This window comes from Pantherophis guttatus, chromosome 3 (assembly GCF_059756535.1).
Source record: "Pantherophis guttatus breed Tessera chromosome 3, ASM5975653v1, whole genome shotgun sequence".
NCBI classification, from domain to species: domain Eukaryota; kingdom Metazoa; phylum Chordata; class Lepidosauria; order Squamata; family Colubridae; genus Pantherophis; species Pantherophis guttatus.
The window spans coordinates 6,554,415-6,576,253 of record NC_142065.1 but is presented as its reverse complement, the minus strand read 5'-3'; the positions used below and the strand labels follow the sequence as shown (position 1 = coordinate 6,576,253).

General features: G+C 46.6%; 1 protein-coding gene across 1 annotated transcript in view; it reads right to left on the bottom strand.

Annotated features, from left to right (window-relative positions):
• Nucleotides 1-6,014: 6,014 nt before the first annotated feature.
• Nucleotides 6,015-21,839, bottom strand: part of PRPF6 (pre-mRNA processing factor 6) — a 55,686-nt gene continuing 39,861 nt past the window's right edge. The window contains exons 17-21 of the mRNA XM_087891005.1: nucleotides 20,138-20,271; nucleotides 18,377-18,468; nucleotides 17,070-17,184; nucleotides 9,669-9,795; nucleotides 6,015-7,750 (exon numbers count right to left, since the gene is read on the bottom strand). Coding sequence (XP_087747131.1) covers nucleotides 7,598-7,750; nucleotides 9,669-9,795; nucleotides 17,070-17,184; nucleotides 18,377-18,468; nucleotides 20,138-20,271 — 621 coding nt within the window. The 3' untranslated portion in view covers nucleotides 6,015-7,597. The remainder of the gene's footprint in view (nucleotides 7,751-9,668; nucleotides 9,796-17,069; nucleotides 17,185-18,376; nucleotides 18,469-20,137; nucleotides 20,272-21,839) is intronic.

Below are 21,839 nucleotides of genomic sequence, written 5' to 3'. Positions count from 1 at the left end.
AAAACCTCCAGTGATGGAGGACCCACAACTTCTTGTGGCAAGCTGTTCCACTGATGAATTGTTCTCACTGTCAGGAAATTTCTCCTTAGTTCTAGGTTGCTTCTCTCCTTGATGAGTTTCCACCCATTGCTTCTTGTCCTGCCTTCAGGTGCTTTGGAGAATAGGTTGACTTGACCCCCTCTTCTTTGGGGCAGCCCCTGAGTTCATTCAGTGACCATTCGAAGTTACAACGCCACTGGAAAAAAAGTAACCTGTGACCATTTTTCACACCGGCATCCACACGAGGATGCCGTTGCAGCATCCTCGTGGTCACATGATCAAAATCTAGCCATTTGGCAACTGGTTTATATTTATGACCGTTGCAGTGTTCCACGGGTCACGTCAGAGGTGGGTTTCAGCAGGTTCGGACCAGTTCTGCAGAACCGGTAGCGGAAATTTTGAGTAGTTCAGAGAACCGGTAGTAAAAATTCTGACTGGCCCCGCCCCCATCTATTCCCTGCCTCCCGAGTCCCAGCTGATTGGAAGGAAATGGGGATCCCCATTTCCTTCCCTTGCCACGCCAAGCTATGCCCATCAAGCCACGCCCACAGAACTGGTAGTAAAAAAATTTGAAAGCCACCACCCAAAACCTCTGGGCTCCACTGCTGCACCTCTGCTTCAGCCTAATCCCTCTCGGCCGACTGCTTGGACCAGATGTGCCTGGAACTGGCTCATCTTCCTCCCCAGCTGACATCTGGAGAGATAACTGGGGAAGCATCGTCCAGGGGAGCCATCACATGTTGTAACTTCGAACAGTCACTAAATGAATTGGTTGTAAGTCGAGGACTGCCTATAAATGCCCACACTGGTCTTTAGGAAACTTCGTTGTTGTTGTTGTTAGTTGCGAAGTCGTGTCCGACCCATCGCGACTCCATGGACAACATTCCTCCAGGCCTTCCTGTCCCCTACCAGTGGTGCGTTTCAAATTTTTTTACTACCAGTTCTGTGGGCGTGGCTTGGTGGGTGTGGCAGGGAAAGAACACTGTAAAATCTCCATTCCGTCCCCAATCCAGGGGAAGGTTACTGTAAAATCCCCATTTCCTCCCGATCAGCTGGGACTCGGGAGGCAGAGAATAGACTGGGGTGGGGCCAGTCAGAATTTTTACTACCGGTTCTCCGAACTACTCAAAATTCCGACTACCGGTTCGCCAGAACTGGTCAGAACCTGCTGAAACTTACCTCTCCCTATCACCCCTGGCGTCCATTTAAGGTCACGCCGACTGCTCCAGTGACTCCATCCAGCCACCTCGTTCTCTGCCGTCCCCTTCTTCTTTTGCCCTCAATCTTTCCCAGCATTCGGCTCTTCTCCAGGGAGTCCTTCCTTCTCATTAGGTGGCCAAAGGATTTGAGTTTCCTCTTCAGGATCTGGCCTTCTAAAGAGCAGTTATTATTATTATTATTATTATTATTATTATTATTATTATTATTATTATTATTGTTGTTGTTGTTGTTGTTGTTGTTGTTGTTGTTGTTATTGTTATTGTTATTGTTATTGTTATTGTTATTATAGTTATTATAGTTATTATTATTATATTATTAGTTGCTTGGTTATTCCATCAAACACAGAGGTGGGAGGTGGGGAGTGGCCGGAATAAACACTTATGGGTGATTTTTCATTCTATTGCTTTAAACTCCATTTAGAGAGATTGGGATGCACACCGTTCTGAGTCATTCCCAACTGGAGGAGACCTATAACCCCAGGAGCATGAAATAAATTTATATGTTCAGAAATTTCCAATTTTCGGAGTCAGCAACGAATTAGAGATAGCCCGCTAGTGCCCCCTTGTGTCCAAGAGTGGCCATGGTTTTTTTAAAAAAATTAGGGATGGATCTAATTCAGTTTTTCAAACTTGCTTTTTCAGGAGGCAACTGGACTTTCTTCTTTTTTTCTTTGAAGATGTTTCACTTCTCCTCCAAGAAGCTTCTTCAGTTCTGACAGGATAGTGGGGAATGGAAGGATTGATGCTTCTTGCAGACAGCTGGTCATCAAGAGCCTGTAGTACAGTGGACTAAAGCACTGTTATTAACATCTGCTGCTTGCAATTACTGCGAGTTCAAATCTCACCAGGCTCAAGGTTGACTCAGCCTTCCATCCTTTCAAAGATAGGTAAAATGAGGACCCAGATTGTGGGGGCAATAAACTGACTTTGTATAAATATACAAAAGTATGAAGGCTATTCCTTAGCACATTGTAAGCCGTCCTGAGTCTCCGGAGAAGGGCGGCATATAAATTAAAGCAAATAAAATAAATAAATTTGCATCCTTTTAAGAGGGTCATTGAAGCACTTGGAGGTTTAGCTGTATCCTAAGAGCCACCTGAGTAGTGCAAATGGTTCCTGTAGTCTGCAATTTTTTTCCCCTCTGGAAATCCATTCCTACTCCCACACCATTCAAAGGGTGTCCATCCCAAATTGTATAGCTCCTTCCATTCCCCCACATCCAGTCAGAGCTGAAGAAGCTTCTTAGATGAGAAGTGAAACGTCTTCAAAGAAAAAAACAAAACAAGGAAGTCCAGTTGCCTCCTGAAAAAGCATCTTTGGGACAACCATGATTTGGATGACTGGGAATCTCTGCAGACTTTTTCAAACTTGGCAACGTTAAGCCGGGTGGACTTCAACTCCCAGAATTCTCCAAGCCAGCATTGCTGACCGGGGAATATCTGGGAGTTGAAATCTGCCCATCTTAAAAAATGGCAAAACACTGGCAAAAGCTAAGTATTTTTCAAGCAATTGTAGACCGCAGGAAAGAGAAGCCAATGTTGAAACTATCGCTTGAATCTTCTCGGGATAGATATTTATCTATCTATCTATCTATCTATCTATCTATCTATCTATCTATCTATCTATCTATCTATCTATCTATTGGTTCGATTTATATGCCGCCCTTCTCCGGAGACTCAGGGCAGCTTACAATGAGTTAAGCAATAGTCTTCATACTTTTTGTATATACCTGCTTAGTAGGGCTTTCGGCCCCCCCAAGCGGTGTTCTTTTTTATACAAAGTCAGCTTATTGCCCCCACAATCCGGGTCCTCGTTTTACCTACCTCGGAAGGATGGAAGGCCGAGTCAACCTTGAGCCTGGTGAGATTTGAACTTGCAGTAATTGCAGGCAGCTGGTGCTACTTAACAGCACTTTAGTCTGCTGCGCCACCAAGGCTCTTAATAGTAGTTAATACTGAAGTGAACCACAAAGCAATCTTGCAGAAAAGGGGCTGAAAATAAATGTTTAAAATTCAACAGAGACCAGAGGGGCGGGGTGCTTAATTAGGAAAAAAGAAATCAAATTTTTTCGGGCACAGCACTGGTTATACCTTAATAGTTACATGTGGTCCTTGACTTATCACCTGTTGCTTAGTAATCATTCAAAGTTACCACAGATCCAGAAAAAGAACACTTACAAACCAGGTTCAGAGTTACGACGCTCCCATTCCTGTTTTCCCTTGGCCACATTTTCTGAATTTGCTACCAGACTCTATTTACCATGCTGGCTGGGGAATTCTGGGAGCTGAAGTCCAATTATCTCAAGAGTTCCTAAATTCCCTATGGTTGGCCCCTACTTTGACACTCTTTCTGAAGACCTGGTTCTGGAGATCCCAGGGTGACCCAGAGCCCATCAAGTGGTCGATTGGATTGTTTACGGTTGTAAGTGGAGGACAACCTTTAGGCCGGTCAGTACCACTCCAAATGCAAAAGGAGAAATGGACATTGTCACGACTGAATACGCTTTAATTCCAAATACCGTATTTTTTGGAGTATAAGACGCACCATCTGTTCAACATTTATGTAAAGCCGCTGGGCGAGATCATCCGTGGTTTCGGGGTGAAGTACCACCAGTACGCTGATGACACCCAGCTGTACATCTCCACCCCGAACCACCCCAACGATGACCTTGAAGTGATGTCCCGGTGTCTGGAGGCCGTGCGGATCTGGATGGGGAGGAACAGGCTCAGGCTCAACCCATCCAAGACCGAGGGGCTGTGGTTTCCGACGTCCCGATAGTCAGTTGACGCCATCGCTGACTATTGGGGGCGAATCGCTGGCCCCCACAGAGAGGGCTCGCAACTTTTTTTTTTTTTTTTTTAATTTGATTTATATGCCGCCCTTCTCCGGAGACTCAGGGCGGCTTACAATGCGTTAAGCAATAGCCTTCATACTTTTGTATATTTATACAAAGTCAGCTTATTGCCCCCACAAACTGGGTCCTCATTTCACCTACCTTAGAAAGGATGGAAGGCTGAGTCAACCTTGAGCCTTGGAGAGATTCGAACCAGCAGTAAATTGCAGGCAGCTGGGTTAATAACAGTAACTTGAGCGTCCTCCTGGATTCACGGCTGTCTTTAGAAGAGCACTTGACGGACGTGACCGGGAGGATTTTTCATCAGGTTCGCCTGATTCGCCAGTTGCATCCCTTTCTGGATCGGGACTCCCTACGCACGGTCACTCATGCCCTCGTCACCTCCCGCCTGGACTATTGTAATGCTCTCTACATGGGGCTCCCCTTGAGGAGCACCCGGAGGCTCCAACTGGCGCAGAGTGCGGCCGCACGGGTGGTTATGGGAGCAACATGGCGCTCCCGTGTGACACCTCTCCTGCGCGAGCTGCACTGGCTCCCGGTGGTCTTCCGGGTGCGCTTCAAGCACCTTTAGAGCGCTCCATGGCTTAGGACCTGGTTATTTACGGGACCGCTTACTACCACAAACAGCCTCCCACCGGCCGGTACGCTCTCATAGAGAGGGGCTCCTCCGGGTGCCGTCAGCCAAGCAGTGTCGACTGGCAGCCCCCAGGGGGAGGGCCTTCTCTGTGGGGGCACCCACTATCTGGAACGAGCTCCCCCCGGAGATACGGAGGATCCCGGATCTGCGCACTTTCCGCCGTGCTCTTAAGACCCTCTTATTCCAGCAAGCCGACCTGGCCTAATTTTTCTCCCCTTTCTTTTTAATTTTTTAAACTGAAATTTTAATTTGTTTTAAATTATTGGGATTTTTAATTGTCTTGGGCTGAATTATTTAATTTGGTTTTAAATTGTTTCTAACTTTTGTATTTCTGTATTTTATTCTGTGCCTGTTCACCGCCCCTGAGTCCTTCAGGAGTAGGGCGGTATATAAATTTAATAAAACAAACAAAAGAAAACAAAACAAACAAACCTTAATTTTTGGGGAGGAAAATAAGAAAAAGGCTGATTGGCAGGTGGATCGGCCTCCCGGAATACCCCCAATCAGCTGTTCCCAGAGGTGAATTTTAGCAACAGGTTCCTTGGTTGTGAGCTCTGTGCCTTGCTTTTTTTTTTTCTGCCTCTGAAACTTTTTTCCTGCTTCTGAAATCCTTTGAAACAGAACTTCAGAAAAAAAGCCTCTGAAGCTCTGTTTGGGGGCTTCTTTTCTGAAGCTTTGTTTCTGATGCTTTTTTCAGCCTCTGAAACCTCCGTTTGAGAAGCTGGGCAGGGCTACATTCGGAGTATAAGACGCCCCCAGATTTTCACCGAAAAATATGGTAGGTTCATTTCATTTACAAAGGGAACGCGTGAGCAGGGTTTTTATATGCACGTGTCAACCCAGAAGCGAACCGGGCCATTTTTACGGCTTCAGGGTTGCCACAAGAGAGGGAAGGGAAAATAGTTAGCTGGGGTTTTGTACTCAAAACAAAATGTTTTTCTGTGGGAACCAAGGACATTCCAACAGGAGGTGGGGAAGAGGAGGAGTAGAGTAACTAAGCAACCGTCCGGCACCTCTATTGGACAATGTGACTGATGACTTGGTGGGAAAGGGAAACTTTCACTTTTTAATTAGGTGAAAACCGCAGGCACTTTCAGAGTCGGTTTTCACCAGTTGGGCCAATATGATGCATCCAATAAATTGTTCTTTGGGGAATCTACCTGCCTCCGAGTTCTGTTTTCAATGACTGCATTATTTGGACCGCTGACAGCGTGTTCCAATCGTCCAATCCTTTTTCCCCAAAAAAACAAGGATGCCATGCGAAAACATTCCGATATGTTTTAATACACAGAAACAATTTTCCTGAAGGGGAGGAAGGGAAATTCCCAGGAGGGAAGAGATAAACCAGGAATGCATTTTCTTTAAAAAAAAGAAAGAAAGAAATGTTTCAAACATACTAGATCAAAAACTATTGCTATGAGAAGAACAATTTTAAATAGAGTTTGTTTAGGCGTTGTTTTTATACTACTACAGTGAGGAGCCTGTCACTATACCCCTTTCCTTCCACCAAAAAGCTTCTGCTTTCATACAGTACTCGCTCTTTAGGTCTATCTGCTCCTTTTAGGAAATAATCTGTTGCTTAAACACATCCCTCCCCCCCCCCCCATGCACACACACTCACTCACTTACTCTTTCCTGCATTTTGGTATAATTCTTCTACAGATTTGAAAGCACAGTTGTTTAAAATTCCAAAGAATATTTTTTTTTTTTTGGAATTTTCCCAAAAAAAAAAAAAAAAAGACCTCCAAAGAGAGAAAAGGGAAGGGAGGGGAAGGGATGGTGGGGGAAACCTGTGAGAACAGTATACCTTATTTCAATTTTGTTTTGTTTTTTCAAAAGCCTTTTGACAAGATGGTCCGTCTTAACCAGTTTTCCCTGTGGCAACTCTGCCTGTTTCTCCCGCCACTTTCCGTGCGTCAACAGACTTTTAAAACCAAGTGTCGCTTTCTAACTGGTCTGGTGGTTTTCTGACTCTGTTCTTGTCAAAGATAAATTCCGAGTTGAGGATTCCTATAGAAGAATTTTGTGGCACAAAAATGGGGGGATTTAAAACCCATTGTGGGTTTTGTTTTTTTTCCGGTAGAAAAATAGACAGCACTCTTTAAATAGGGAGGAGGAGGAGGAGGAAGAGGAGGAGGAAGAGGAAGAAAAGGAGCAGGAGGAGGAGGAGGAGGAGGAGGAAGAGAAGGAAGAGAAGGAGCAGGAGGAGGAGCAGGAGGAGAAGGAGGAGGAGAGGAGGAAGAGGAAGAGGAAGAGGAAGAGGAGGAGGAAGAGGAAGAGAAGGAGCAGGAGGAGGAGAAGGAGGAGAAGGAGAAGGGGAGGAGGAGAAGGAGGAGGAGGAGGAGGAAGAGGAAGAGAAGTAGCAGGAGGAGGAGGAGGAGGAGGAGGAGAAGGAGGAGGAGGAGAAGGAGGAGGAGGAGGAAGAGAAGGAGGAGGAAGAGGAAGAGAAGGCGGAGGAGGAGGAGGAGGAGGAGGAGAATTTAGGTAGGCAAGCTGAATATTAGAAAACGATGGGTCTAGAGGAGGGCCAGAAGCTTCTCGAAGGAATTTGGAGAAAACAAAACAAACACCAGGAGACTTCAGACAGCAGAGGAAACATCTGTCTGCCCGTCAGCTAGGACTGTTAAAAGTTCCTGGGGTTTGCCCTTCAGAATGGCTAAGCTGCTATATATACAAAACGTCTCGTATACAGTCCATTGTCCTTGTGACTTGTCAGCTGTCAGGATGACGCGGCCTGGAGCACACACTGCTACCCGGCGCTCTTTCTCTTTCGATGCTCTGAGGATGAGGGGGGGTCAGCCAAGCAGAGTTCCTTTGGGCCCCAAGGGCTTCCACGGCTCGCCTCTTCTAGAACGTGTTCTTGATCTTGGCCGCCACCAGCAGCAGGATCTCGCCGATCTTACTCTGCCAGTTGCTGATGTCCTTGGAGACCTCACACCACAGCTCGCCGTGCCGCGGCTCGGCGTTCTCACAACGCTTCCTCGCCTCTTCCTGCTGTTCCTACGTCGGGATGGGAAAAGGGAGAGGGGCAAAGCTCGTTTTAGCCATACAGGCAGGGGTGAAATGCTCCCGGTGCGGACCGGATCGCCTGATCCAGTAGCGATGGAGGTGGGTAGTTCGGAGAACCGGTAGCAAACACCCCCCCCCCCCCCGCCCAGCTGAGCCACACAATCATCAGAGGCTGTTTTTTTTACTTTTAAAAGCATTTTTTCTACAACCTCTTCGGCTGAAAAAATGCTTTTAAAAGTAAAAAAAAAAAAAAGCCTCTGATGATTGTGCGGCTCAGCTGGGATCGTCAAAGGCTTTTAAAAGAAAAAAAAACCTTTTTTTCTTTTAAATGCCTCTGACGATCCAAGCTGAGTTGCCTGATCATCAGAGGCATTTAAAAGAAAAAAAGCCTCGGCCGATCAGGCAACTCAGCTGGGATTGTCAGAGCCTTTTGAAAGCATTTTTTTTACAACCTCTTCACCGAAGAGGTTGTAGAAAAAATGCTTTTAAAAGTTTAAAAAAAATTGGCCACGTCCACCCAGTCACATTACCCCTCCCCCCACCAAGCCACGCCCACAGAACCGGTAGTAAAAAAATTTAGATTTCACCACTGTGTACAGGGTTTTAAAATTCTTGCAATTCTGTATTTTTATCCTGCCTTTATGACTTTATAGGTAATGTCAGAAAAGTGTCGGGTAATATCAAGGGGGTAAATAGATCTAATACTCTTTTTTCCTCCTATTTTCCCCACAACAACAACCCTGTGAAGAGAATTGGGCTGAGAGAAAGTGACTGGCCCAAATTCACCCAGCTGGCTTTCATGCCTAAGGCGGAACTAGAACCCACAGTCCCGTGGTGATTGGCCCAAAGTCACCTGACTGGCTTTCATGCCTAAGGCAGGACTAGAACTCACTGTCACCTGGTGACTGACCCAAAGTCAGCCAACTAGGTTTCATGCCTAAAGTAGGACTAGAACTCCCAGTGTCCTGGCCAAAGACCCAAAGTACTGAGTAACTTTCATGCTTAAGGCAGTAGTAGAACTCACCATCTCCTCTTGATTGGCCCAAAGTCACCCAACTAGCTCTTACGCCTAAAGTGGGACTAGAACTCCCAGTGTCCTGGCCCAAGGTACCCAGTAACATTCATGCCTAAGGCAGTACTAGAACTCAACATGTCCTGGTGATTGGCCCAAAGTCATCTAGCCAGTTTCCATGCCTAAAGCGGGACTAGAACTCACTGTCACCTAGTGATTGGCCCAAAGTCACCCAACTAGCTCTTACACTTAAAGTGGGACTAGAACTCCCGGTGTCCTGGCCCAAAGTACCCAGTAACATTCATGCCTAAGGCAGTACTAGAACTCAACATCTCCTGGTTATTGGCCCAAAGTCATCTAGTCAGTTTCCATGCCTAAAGTGGGACTAGAACTCACTGTCACCTGGTGATTGATCCAAAGTCAGCCAACTAGTTTTCATGCCTAAAGTGGGACTAGAACTCCCAGTGTCCTGGCCAATGACCCAAAGTACCCAGTAACTTTCGTGCCTAAGGCAGTACTAGAACTCAACATCTCCTGGTGATTGGCCCAAAGTCACCTAGTCAGTTTCCATGCCTAAAGCGGGACTAGAACTCACCATGTCCTGGTGATTGGCCCAAAGTCACCTAGCCAGTTTCTAGGCCTAAAGCGGAACTAGAACTCACTATCACCTGGTGATTGATCCAAAGTCAGCCAACTAGTTTTCATGCCTAAAGTGGGACTAGAATTCCCAGTGTCCTAGCCAATGACCCAAAGTACCCAGTAACTTTCATGCCTAAGGCAGTACTAGAACTCAATATCTCCTGGTGATTGGCCCAAGGTCACCAAGCCAACTCTCTCCAATTAGCTGGTGAGTCTTTCCATAAAGTCCATGTTTGAGTTATGCAACCTTTTCCTTACCTCGGTGCCATGCTGAAGCTCAAATTTATAAAAAAACGCCCAAGCATCTCCCAGGTCAGAATCGATCTTCACGGTCCGATGAAACCATTCTCGAGCTTTGGTTATTTTGCGTTCGCTCCAGAACAACCTGCAGAGGAGAAGGAAGGAGAAGATAAGCTAAGGAGACCAGGAACATCTTTCTGGTCAAAACAAGAGTCTTGAAGAGGACGACCGTTTGACAGGGATGCTATAAGTCAGGGGTCTCCAAACTTGGCAACTTTAAGACTTGTGGACTTCAACTCCCAGAATTCCTCAGCCAGCTGGGACCGGAAGTTGTCAAATGGGGCGTTTTCAGCCCCCAGAAAACCTCTGGGGGGGGGGGAGGCTGTTTTCGCCCTCTGCAGACTCCTAGAGAGGCCCTTGAGCCAGGTAATAAAGAAAAATGGGCCTTCCCTCCCCCCCCCCCCCCGGAAGCAGGAAACAACCTGTTTCCCTACTTCTGGTGGGCCCAGAAGACCCGAAAATAGCACGCGTGCCCACTGATATTTTTATTTTATTTTTATTTTATTTCAAATTTATATAACGCACCTTCTCCCAAGGGACTCAGGGTGGTGTACAGCCAGATAAAAACATACAATACAAACATTAAGAACAATTTAAAAAATATATATTAATCTGGCCCCCGTTTAAAATGACAAACCAATTAAAAATTAAAAATTTAAAAATATGTTAAGCCAGCCTGGCTTGATGAAAAAAGAAAGTTTTAAGGGCACGGCGGAAGGCACCGAGGTCTTGGATTCTCCTTATCTCAGGGGGCAGCTGGTTCCATAGGGATATGGCTACGCGTGCCACCTGTGGCATGCGTGCCATAGGTTCCCCATCATGGGCATAGAGCCTGGGCAGGTGGGCAGGCCCATCCACAATTTCCTCCACCGGTTCGCCCAAACCGATCCGAACCGGCTAAATACCAAGTCTGGTTGCCTCTAAATGGGGAAATCTAACCGAAGCACAGCCGAAGACGCTCAGCACCATGGAGAAAGACCACCGGAACGTGGGCTTCCTTCTCTCTCTCTCTCTCTCTCTTTTAAGTTTTTTAATTTTATTTCTTATACACATATTGTTGTTGTCCGCCAGCAGCCTGCGGAGCTGGCAGTGGAGTTGGACAGCGATGAGGCTGAGGAAGAACATGGGCCAGTCCTGGAGGCGGGGGAAGGCCCGGATGAGGGCTCTGCGTCGGAGGCAGAGATGGGGCCAGGGCCATCGGGGAATGAGGTGCGGACTCCAGAGTCTCCAGAGGCTGACAGCAGAGAGGCAGAGGAACAGGAGAAGCCTGTTCCTAGTGCACTTATGAGAAGAGCTGCCAGAAGGCAAGAGCAGCTCAAGCAAAGAGGACAACTCAGGAGTAAGGCCAAGAGATGATTGGCCCTCCCATAAGTCTTAAAACAGACCAGCAACGATGTTTGGGCTTGGCCGGAAAACAACGTTGGTAGCTTCGTCTTCTTCTTCTTCTTCATCTACGTCTTGTATTTATTTTTGTATCCAGGACTTCTGAATGTTTGCCAAGAAAGGTCTTTGGCAGTTTGCCCAATTGGACCAAGGTTTGCGATAGGACTGAGGAATTTGTGTTGGGAGGAATTTGCTTTAATTGAGTTGAACGATGCTGGGAATGAAGTAATTCTCAGCAGTTCGAATAAAGGTTGTTTGCTTTTTCACCGACTGATTTTCCTACTACTTACTTGGGCCTGGGTCACAACACATATTGTAAATGTACATTCTCTTATCCATAATTGATCATATATATACATATTGTTTCCTAATGAAAGCAAAAAATTAAGACATTTTAATTACATTTGGGGTTGCACTTCTACCCTCTCTTTTCACAACAAACCTTCTTCTCCTTCTTTCTTTCCTCTCTCCCTCCCTCCATTTCTTCTTTCTTCCTCCTCCTCTCCTCTCCTCCCCTACTTCCCCTTCCTCTCCCCCACTCCCCTCTTTTCCCCCTTTCTCACCTTCTCTCCTGCTCTTGTCCCCTATCCTTTCTTCCTCTCCTTCCCCTTTCTTCCATTCCTCTCTCCCCCTCTCCTCCTCTCTGCCTCTCCTCCTTTTTCCTTTGTTGTGCAGTATTTCCCTTATTTGGTATCCGAGCAACTCCAATTTTCTAATACTATAGAGGGCTTCCTTCTCAAGGCCCAGCTTTCGTTTGCTGGGTTCTCCGTTCTGAAGTATTCCTTTTAAAATAAATCCCTCGTGTCAGACCAGCTGCCTCCGTGCTATGTTACAGGGACCGATTCTGCATAGCGGCACAGAAGCTCCATTAACACCCAGGGAGTTCCAGTTCTTGACGTTTATTAAAAAGGCTGCTTGGCAGATCACGCTGTTCCACCAAGCATGTTTATGGTCTAGTAAACACGGTTGGGGGGCAGAGGACTCCTTCCTTCAATTGCCTAAAGGGGGAGGGCGAGGGGGGGAAACGCTACTTGCAAAGTATGTCGGTCTTAAAAGGGAGAGGTTGCTGAAAGCTATTTAAAAGGCTTGCGCTTAAAACAGAACCAGGCAAAGGCTCTTTGTCGGTGCAGGAAGAGAATCTTATTTTATTTTACTTTATTTTTTTATCTCACCTTTGCTGCTTTATATAAGTAACTCAAGGCAGCAAACATACCTAATACTTCGTCATCATCCTCTTTTTCTTCACAATAACAATCCTGGGAGGTGGGTTGGGTTGAGAGAAACTGATTCGCACCCAGGCAGCTTTCATGCTTAAGGCAGGACTAGAACTCTCTCTCTCCTGGTGATTGGCCCAAAGTCACCCAGGAGGCTTTCATGCCTAAGGCGGGACTAGAACTCACTCTCTCCTGGGGATTGGCCCAAAGTCACCCAGCCGACTTTCATGCTTAAGGAGGGACTAGAACTCACTTTCTCCTGGTGATTGGCCCAAAGTCACCCAGCCGGCTTTCATGCTTAAGGAGGGACTAGAACTCACTCTCTCCTGGGGATTGGCCCAAAGTCACCCAGCCGGCTTTCATGCTTAAGGAGGGACTAGAACTCACTCTCTCCTGGGGATTGGCCCAAAGTCACGCAGTCGGCTTTCATGCTTAAGGCGGGACTAGAACTCACCATCTCCTGGTGATTGGCCCAAAGTCACCCAGCCGGCTTTCATGCCTAAGGCGGGACTAGAACTCACTCTATCCTGGTGATTGGCCCAAAGTCACCCAGGAGGCTTTAATGCCTAAGGCGGGACTAGAACTCACTCTCTCCTGGGGATTGGCCCAAAGTCACCCAGCCGGCTTTCATGCTTAAGGAGGGACTAGAACTCACTCTCTCCTGGGGATTGGCCCAAAATCACCCAGGAGGCCTTCATAGGCATAGGCATAGTCCCGCCTTAGGCGACTAGAACTCACCATGTCCTGGGGATTGGCCCAAAGTCACTCAGCCGGCTTTCATGCTTAAGGCGGAACTAGAACTTACTCTCTCCTGGTGATTGTCAGAAAGTCACCCATCTGGCTTTCATATTTAAATCGGGACTAGAACTCACCGTCTCCTGGTGATTGCCCCAAAGTCTCCCAGCCGGCTTTCATGCCTAAGGCGGGACTAGAACTCACCGTCTCCTGGTGATTGGCCCAAAGTCACCCAATTGGCTTTCATGCCTAAGGCGGGACTAGAACTCACCGTCTCCTGGTGATTGGCCCAATGTCACCCAGCCGGCTTTCATGCTTAAGGCGGAACTAGAACTTACTCTTTCCTGTTCTGGCCTAAAGTCCCCCACCGTCTCCTGGTGATTGGCCCAAAGTCACCCAGGCAGCTTTCATGCTTAAGGAGGGACTAGAACTCACTCTCTCCTGGTGATTGGTCCAAAGTCATCCACTGGCTTTTATGGTTAAGGCAGGACTAGAACCTATCATCATCATCATCATCATCTCCTCCTCCTCCACTCCACAAACACCTCTCCCTTCTAGCACCGATGATGTTACCTAGCTGGTTAATGAAAGGTCTTGCACGAAAACCTCCAAGCTCAGAGAACACCAAGGAGCCCACAAAGTAAAGTTTTGGGTGCAAGAACATCACCTAGAAACAGGCCAAAGGACGGGACAATTGGCTGAAAATTACTTGGCAGCAAAAAGGCCGGTCGACGTTTGGAAAGAAAGATACAGGCGCCTGTTTTATGATGTTGGAAAGCATTGCTACCTCTTGTAAATGGCTTTCAAGGAGGGGAGGGGGATCGGAGAGCACATTGAGTGCTCATTAAAATAATGGGAAAGGACCCTGAGTGCTGTTCTGATGTCAGGCACGGTAACAAAGAGGGACTCCCTGGCAGTACCCCAAGGAGCCCACTGCATGTTCCCTAATGTTTCACAGCCGAACGAAAAGGACTAAAAGGATCCACTCAGGTTTAATTGCAAAAAAAAAAAAAATCTGCTTTGAGCCAACAGAAATTATAACAAGGGTGTCTCTGAACACAGGATGGTGCCTTTTGTGTGTTTTTTTTCCCCTCGGCAAAGAAGATAGAATAAATAGGGTTGAAAGGGAACTTGGAGGTCTTCTAGTCCAACCTTGGCAACTTTAAGACTTGTGGACTTCAACTCCCAGAATTCCTCAGCCAGCAAAGCTGGCTGAGGAATTCTGGGAGTTGAAGTCCACAAGTCTTAAAGTTGCCAAGGTTGGAGAACCCCGTTCTAGTCCAGGGGCCGGCAACCTTAAACGCTCAAAAAGCCCCAAAGGTCCTAACCGGAAGCCCCCGTTCAATTCTGGAGCCGACCGGAAGTCCGTTTCCCCCACCATAGAGTCTCCTCCTAGCACAGAGTCCTTTTTCGTCTCCCAACTGGAAGTCCGTTCCCCCACCATAGAGTCTCCTCCTAGCGCGGCATCCTTTTTCCTCTACCTGTCCTAACCGAAAGCCCTATCAATTGTGGAGCCGACCAGCAACAGGGAGCCGCAGCAGAAGGATGAAAGAGCCACATGCGGCTCCAGAGCTGCGGGTTGCTGACCCCTGTTCTAGTCCAATCCCCTTGAAGAGGGTTCCCTCCTATTGAAGCTTTCGCAAGCTGCCTTTTAATAAAAGGCGTTACACAAAAGAGGGCTAGATTCCTTCTCTCAAAATAATCCACCCCACCTTTTCCTTCCTTCCCCAGCAGCATTTCCCCTTCGAAGGGCCGCCTTGTGTGCATTTCATTCATTATTCCTTCTTTCCTTCCTTCCTTCCTTCCTTCCTTCCTTCCTTCCTTCCTTCCTTCCTTCCTTCCTTCCTTCCTTCCCTTTCCTTTCTTCATTCATTCATTCATTCATTCATTCAATTTGTATGCCGCCCCTCTCCGAAGACTCAGGAGTGTTTTATTTTATTTCATTTTCATCCACAGCAAAGAAACAAGCAAGGACAAGTAGAGTGACCAAGGGCCCTGCTTGTTGTTTTCTCTTTTGTCTTCAAAATAGTAAAATTGCCTTTCTTTCTATCTCTCTCCCGCCCCGTGAACTCTGTTCCTTCTGATCCATGTTAGTAGGGAGGAGAGAGAACTGAACGCTAAATGGTGCTGAGGAATAGCAAAAACTACAAAAAAAAGAAGAGGTACGAAATTATCCCTTGTTTACTTTCATCTATTACAGTGTCTGTCGACCTTGGCAACTGGAAGATGGATGATACCAAGCTGGCAGGAAAAGCTAACACTCTAGAACCGTGATGGGGAACCTGTGGCACGCGTGCCACAGGTGGCACGCAGAGCCATATCAGTGGGCACGTGAGTATTGCCCTAGCTGAGCTCCAGAGTGCATGCGCGTGCTGGCCGACTAATTTTCGGGCCTTCTGAGCTCACAGGAAGTCGGGAAACAGGCTATTTCCTGCCTCCGGGGGTGGGTGGGGAAGGCCATTTTCGCCCTCCACAGGCTCCTAGAAAGCCCCTGGAGCCTGGAGAGGGCAAAAAAACCGGGCTTTCCAGTCTCACCGTGCCATCGCGTGCCAAAAGCTTTTGGCACGCAACGGCAAAAAGGTTAGCCATCACTGCTCTAGAAGATAGGCTCAAGATCCGGATGGATCTTGACAGACATGAACCCTGGGCCCTATCTAACAAAATAAAATTCAATGTAGAGAAAAGTAAGGTCTTAAAATTAGGCAAGAAAAACCAAAAGTACACATATAGACTGGGTCAGGGGTGAAATGCTACCGGTTCGCTCCGGTTCGGGCAAACCGATAGTTTAAAAAAGCTACCGGTTTCTCCGAAGTGGTATTTCCGACGATCAGCTGTGCCGCACGTTTTAGCTTTGCTAGAAAGCAGGAAATCCTGCTTTCTAGCGAAGCTAAATCGCGCGGCACAGCTGATCCCCCCCCCCCTTCGCTGTTCTACTTACCTTCCCAAGTCTCCTTTTGGTAAATACTGTCCATATGCATGTGCAGCCAGCGAACTGGTAGCAAACCGGTTCAGATTTCACCACTGGACTGGGTGAAACCAGGCTTGATAGCAGTAACTGTGAGAGGGATCTTGGAGTCTTAGTGGACAACTAATTAAATAGGAGCCAATACTGTGCAGCAGCTGCCAAAAAAAGCCAATGCAATCCTAAATTGCATTAACAGAGGGATACAATCAAGATCAAGGGTGGTACTAATACTATAAAGCCTTAGTAAGACCACACCTAGAGTACTGCATCCAGTTTTGGTCACCACACTATAAAAAAGATGTTGAGACTCTAGAAAGAATTGCAGAGAAGAGCAACCAGGATGATGAGGGGACTGGAGGCTAAAACATACGATGAACAGTTGCAGGAACTGGGCCTGGCTAGTCTAGTGAAGAGAAGGACCAGGGGAGACATGATAACAGATTTCCAATATTTGAGAGGCTGCCCCAGAGAGGAGGGGGTCAAGCTATTTTCCAAGGCACCTGAAGGCCAGACAAGGAATAATGGATGGAAACTGAACAAGGAGAGATTCTACCTAGAAATAAGGAAAAAAATTTCTGACAGTGAGAACAATCCACCCATGGAACAGAAGTTGCCTTCAGAAGTTGTGGGAGCTTCATTCCTGGAGGCTTTCAAGAAGAGACTGGACAGAAATGGTGTAGGGTCTCCTGCTTGGGTGGGGGGTTGGACTAGATGACCTACAAGGTCCCTTCCAACTCTGTTAATCTGTTATCTGTTATGTGTGGACTTCAACTTCCAGAGTTCCCCAGCCAGCAATTGCTGGCTGGGGAATTCTGGGAATTGAAGTCCACACCGTCTTCCAGTTGCCAAAGTTGAGAAACAGTAAAGTGGTCCAACCAGCTGCATGTGCAGGAAAGCTGGGGAATTCTGGCAGTTGAAGTCCACACATCTTTAGACTGCCAAGATTGAGAAATGCTGGCCTAGGCTCTCAGCCTTTAGCAAATATTCCTTTATATCCAAATTAATATCTGGTTGAGGGGGTAGTATTCAGCCTCCTTAAAATAAACAGGTGTTATGACTTACTTGGCCACTGCCAGGAGGACGTGGGGATCGTGTTCACACTTCTTCAGAGCATCCACACTTTTGGTCTTCCGTTGAGGTCTGGCTTCTAAAAAGATGGCTTCCGACCACAGAATTCCTAAAAGGCAGAAGAGACAGAAGTCAGAACTGATCCAGGAGGGGTCTAGGACCGCTGCCAATTAGCCATGGTCAAGCGAATGATCATTTCTCAGCTACGACATCTTTTACAACCGATACGACCTATAACTGTAATAGACAGGCTCCATTGTGGTCCTATGTTGAGAACTGCCTGTACTTTTTTTAAAAAAGGAAAATGAACAGAACAGAACAGAATAGAATAGAAAATATGGAATGGAAAATAGAATAGAATAGAATGGAATGGAATGGAATGGAATGGAGTGGAGTGGAGTGGAGTGGAGTGGAGTGGAGTGGAGTGGAGTGGAATGGAATGGAATAGAGAATAGAATAGAATAGAATAGAATAGAATAGAATAGAATAGAATAGAATAGAATAGAATAGAATAGAATAGAATAGAATAGAATAGAATAGAATAGAATAGAATAGAATAGAATAGAATGGAGTGGTGTAGAGTAGAGTAGAGTAGAGTAGAGTAGAGTAGAGTAGAGTAGAATAGAATAGAATAGAATAGAATAGAATAGAATAGAATAGAATAGAATAGAATAGAATAGAATAGAATAGAATAGAATAGAATAGAAGAGTTGGAAGGGACCTTGGAGGTCTTCTAGTCCAACCCCCAACTCAGGCAGAAACCCTACACCATTTCAGACAAATGGCTGTACAATCTCTTCTTAAAAACCTCCAGTGTTGAAGCATTCACAACTTCTGGAGACAAGTTGTTCTGCCGATTAATTGTTCTAATTGTCAGGAAATTTCTCTCAGTTCTAGGTTGCATCTGTCCTTGATTATTTTCCATCCGTTGCTTCTTGTCCTGCCTTTTGATGCCTTAACAGAATAAGTCAATCCTCTTTTTTTTTGTGGCAACCCCTGAGATATTGGACCATTGTTATCATGTCACCCTTCTTTTCATAAGACTAGACATATATCCAATTCCAGCAACTGTTCTTCATATGTTTTATCCTCCAATCCCCTAATCCTCTTTGTTGCTCTTCTCTGCACTCTTCCTAGAGTCTCCGCATCTTTTTTACATCGTGGAGACCAAAACTGGATACAGGATTCCAAGTGTGGCCTTACCAAGGCATTATAAAGTGGTATTTACGCTCTATTGTTAACTATTGTATGGTATTGTCAGGTTGAGCAAAGTTGCAAAACCGGAATGACGCCTTGCGTACCTGAATTGGGACACTCCTGCAGCGCTTTGGCCATCAGAGTATTTGCGATGTTCTTCAGCCCAGCTCTGTACTCCAAACGTACCGATTCCAGCCTACCGAAAGACAAAGCACCAGATTTTAGCTAGGAAAGGTGGAAGAGTGGAGTGGAGTGGAGTGGAGTGGAAGGGAGGGAGGAGAGGAGAGGAGAGGAGAGGAGAGGAGAGGAGAGGAGAGGAGAGGAGAGGAGAGGAGAGAATAGAATAGAATAGAATAGAATAGAATAGAATAGAATAGAATAGAATAGAATAGAATAGAATAGAATAGAATAGAATAGAATAGAATAGAACAGAACAGAACAGAACAGAACAGAACAGAACAGAACAGAACAGAACAGAATATTCTCCAGCAAGGCTTTGGGCCAACCTCCTTAGAGTTTCCTTCTTTTTTTGTTTTAGCATTTTATTTTACAGGTAGTCCTCGACTTATAACAGTTCATTTAGCGCCTGTTAGAAGTTATTGCAATTGAAAAAAAATAAGAGCGTTCTGTGACGTCATGCTGGCCACAGAACTGTCTTGGGACAGCGCTGCCTCCATGGCCTTAAAACAGAGATGAGCGCTGTCCCCTAGAGCTCCCAGAAGTCCTCCAGGCTTAAAGTTGCCAAGGTTGGAGACCCCTGCCCTAGAGTCAGCAACAACCAGCAGAGTAAAAATCCGCAGGGGCTTCTTAACAGGTTAATCAACAGCGAAGTTAAACTTCAAAGCCCTCCGTTCACCATCTATTATTGTATTTGTATTGTATCTGGATGGGGAGGAACAGGCTCAGGCTTAACCCTTCCAAGACTGAGTGGCTGTGGCTCCCGGCATCCCGATATAGTCAGTTGACTCCATCACTGACTATTGGGGGCGAGTCGTTGGCCCCCACAGAGAGGGCTCGCAATCTGGGAGTCCTCCTGGATACGCAACTGTCCTTGGAGGAACATCTGACGGCTGTAACCAGGGGGACCTTTTGTCAGGTTCGCCTGATTCGCCAGTTGCGTCCCTTTCTTGATCGGGATTCCCTGTGCACAGTCACTCACGCCCTCGTCACCTCTCGCCTTGACTACTGCAACGCTCTCTACATGGGGCTCCCCTTGAAGAGCACCCGGAGGCTCCAGCTGGTCCAGAACGCAGCAGCGCGGGTAGTGACGGGAGCAGCATGGCGCTCCCATGTAACACCGCTCCTGCGTGAGCTGCACTGGCTCCCGGTGGTCTTCCGGGTGCGCTTCAAGGTGTTGGTTATCACCTTTAAAGCGCTCCATGGCATAGGGCCTAACTATCTTCGAGACTGCCTGCTGCCACCGACGACCTCCCATCGACCCGTGCGCTCCCACGGAGAGGGCCTCCTCGGGGTGCCATCAGCCAAACAGTGCAGGCTGGTGACCCCCAGGGGGAGGGCCTTCTCTGTGGGGGCACCTACCCTCTGGAATCAGTTGCCCCTAGAGATAAGGAGAATCCAAGACCTCAGTGCCTTCCGCCGTGCCCTTAAAACCTTCCTTTTCCAGCAAGCCGGGCTGGCCTAATTTTTAAAGTGTTTTTAATTGTTTTGTTTATCGGTGCCAAATTTATATATATTTTTAATTGTATTTTAATATTTGTACTTGATGTTTTTACTTGGCTGTTCACCGCCCTGAGTCCTCAGGGAGAAGGGCGGTATACAAATTCAAAATAAAATAAAATAAAATAAAAAAATTTAACTGGCAGAAAGTCTGCCACAGCTTCCGATCGATAGATTTTCCTCCTTACCACAAATCTTGGTTCTTGGGATTCTTCAGGCGAGATTTCTCCAGGATGGCTCTGGCTCGGGTGAGCTGACCGACCTTCTCCTCCAGCCTGGAGAGCAGCAGCCAGAGGGGGATTGAACCAGGGCATTTTTTCAGCTGTCGGGAAGGAAAGACGGAGAGAAAACGTTGTACAGGTCATTCTCGACTTAACACCATTCGCTTAGTGACAGAAGTTACAAGGGATCTGAAAAAAAAGGTGACTTATGACCATTTTTCGTAAATTGCAGCCATTGCAGCATCCCCGTGGCCACGTCATCAAAATTCAGACACGGGCTTGAATTTATGACGGTTGCAGTTTCTTGGGATCATGTGATCACCTTTTGCGACCTCCTGACGAGCCAAGTCATTCGGGAAGCCACATTTGCTTAATAATCGTGTTACTAACTTCGTAACTGCAGTGATTCCTCCATGTAGGAGACTGTCTATTATTTATACTTTCTGGCAAAAAAAAAAAAACAAAAAACCCGCTCATTGTGGGCAGTGGGTTCACTTAATGACCATGGTGTTCTCTCAATGACCACCTTGTTAGAGCCTTGGTAGTACAGTGGTTTAAAGCACCCTGTTATTAACACAGCTGCCTGCAATTTCTGCTGGTTCGAATCTCTCCAAGGCTCAAGGTTGACTCAGCCTTCCATCCTTTCTAAGGTAGGTGAAATGAGGACCCAGTTTGTGGGGGCAATAAGCTGACTTTGTATAAATATACAAAAGGATAAAGGCTATTGCTCAGCACATTGTAAGCCGCCCTGAGTCTTCTGAGAAGGGCGGCATATAAATCAAATTTAAAAAAAAAAAATGACCGCTACATTCGCTTAAGGACTGGGTATGTCTAGTTTAATGAAAAGGACTAAGGCTGATATATGATAGCAGTGTTTCAGTATCTCAGGGGCTGTGACAGAGAAGAGGGGGCCAGCCTATTCTCCAAAACACCTGAAGGCAGGACAAGAAGCAACGGATGGAAACTAAATAAGGAGAGAAGCAACCTGGAACTAAGGAGGAATTTCCTGACAGCGAGAACAATTAATCAGTGGGAAGACTTGCTTCCAGAAGTTGTGGGTGCTCCATCACTGGAGGCTTTTAAGAAGAGATTGGACAACTATTTATCTGAACAGGTATAGGGCTTCCTGCCTGAGCAAGGGGTTGGACTAGAAGACCTCCAAGGCAGGGGTGAAATGCTCCCCGTTTAGACCGGATCGCCCGATCCGGTAGCGATGGAGGCGGGTGGTTTGGAGAACCGGTAGCAAAAATCCCTGCACCCACTCCTCCCCCATGCCCAGCTGAGCCGCAGGATCATCAGAGGCTTTTTTTTTTTTTTTTTTTTACTTTTCAAAGCATTTTTTCTACAACTTCTTCCGATGAAAAAAATGCTTTTAAAAGTAAAAAAAAAGAAGCCTCTGATGATCGCGCGGCTCAGCTGGGATCGTCAGAGGCTTTTCAAAACAATTTTTTCTGCAACCTCTTGGCCAAAGAGGTGGTAAAAAAAATGCTTTGAAAAGTCTCTGACGATATCCCAGCTGAGTTGCCTGATCAGCAGAGGCTTTTCAAAGCATTAGAAAAAATGCTTTGAAAAGTTTTTTTTAAAAAAAAAGTTGGCCACGCCCACCTAGTCACATTACCCCCCCAGCCACACCCACAGAACCGGTAGTAACAAATTTTACATTTCACCC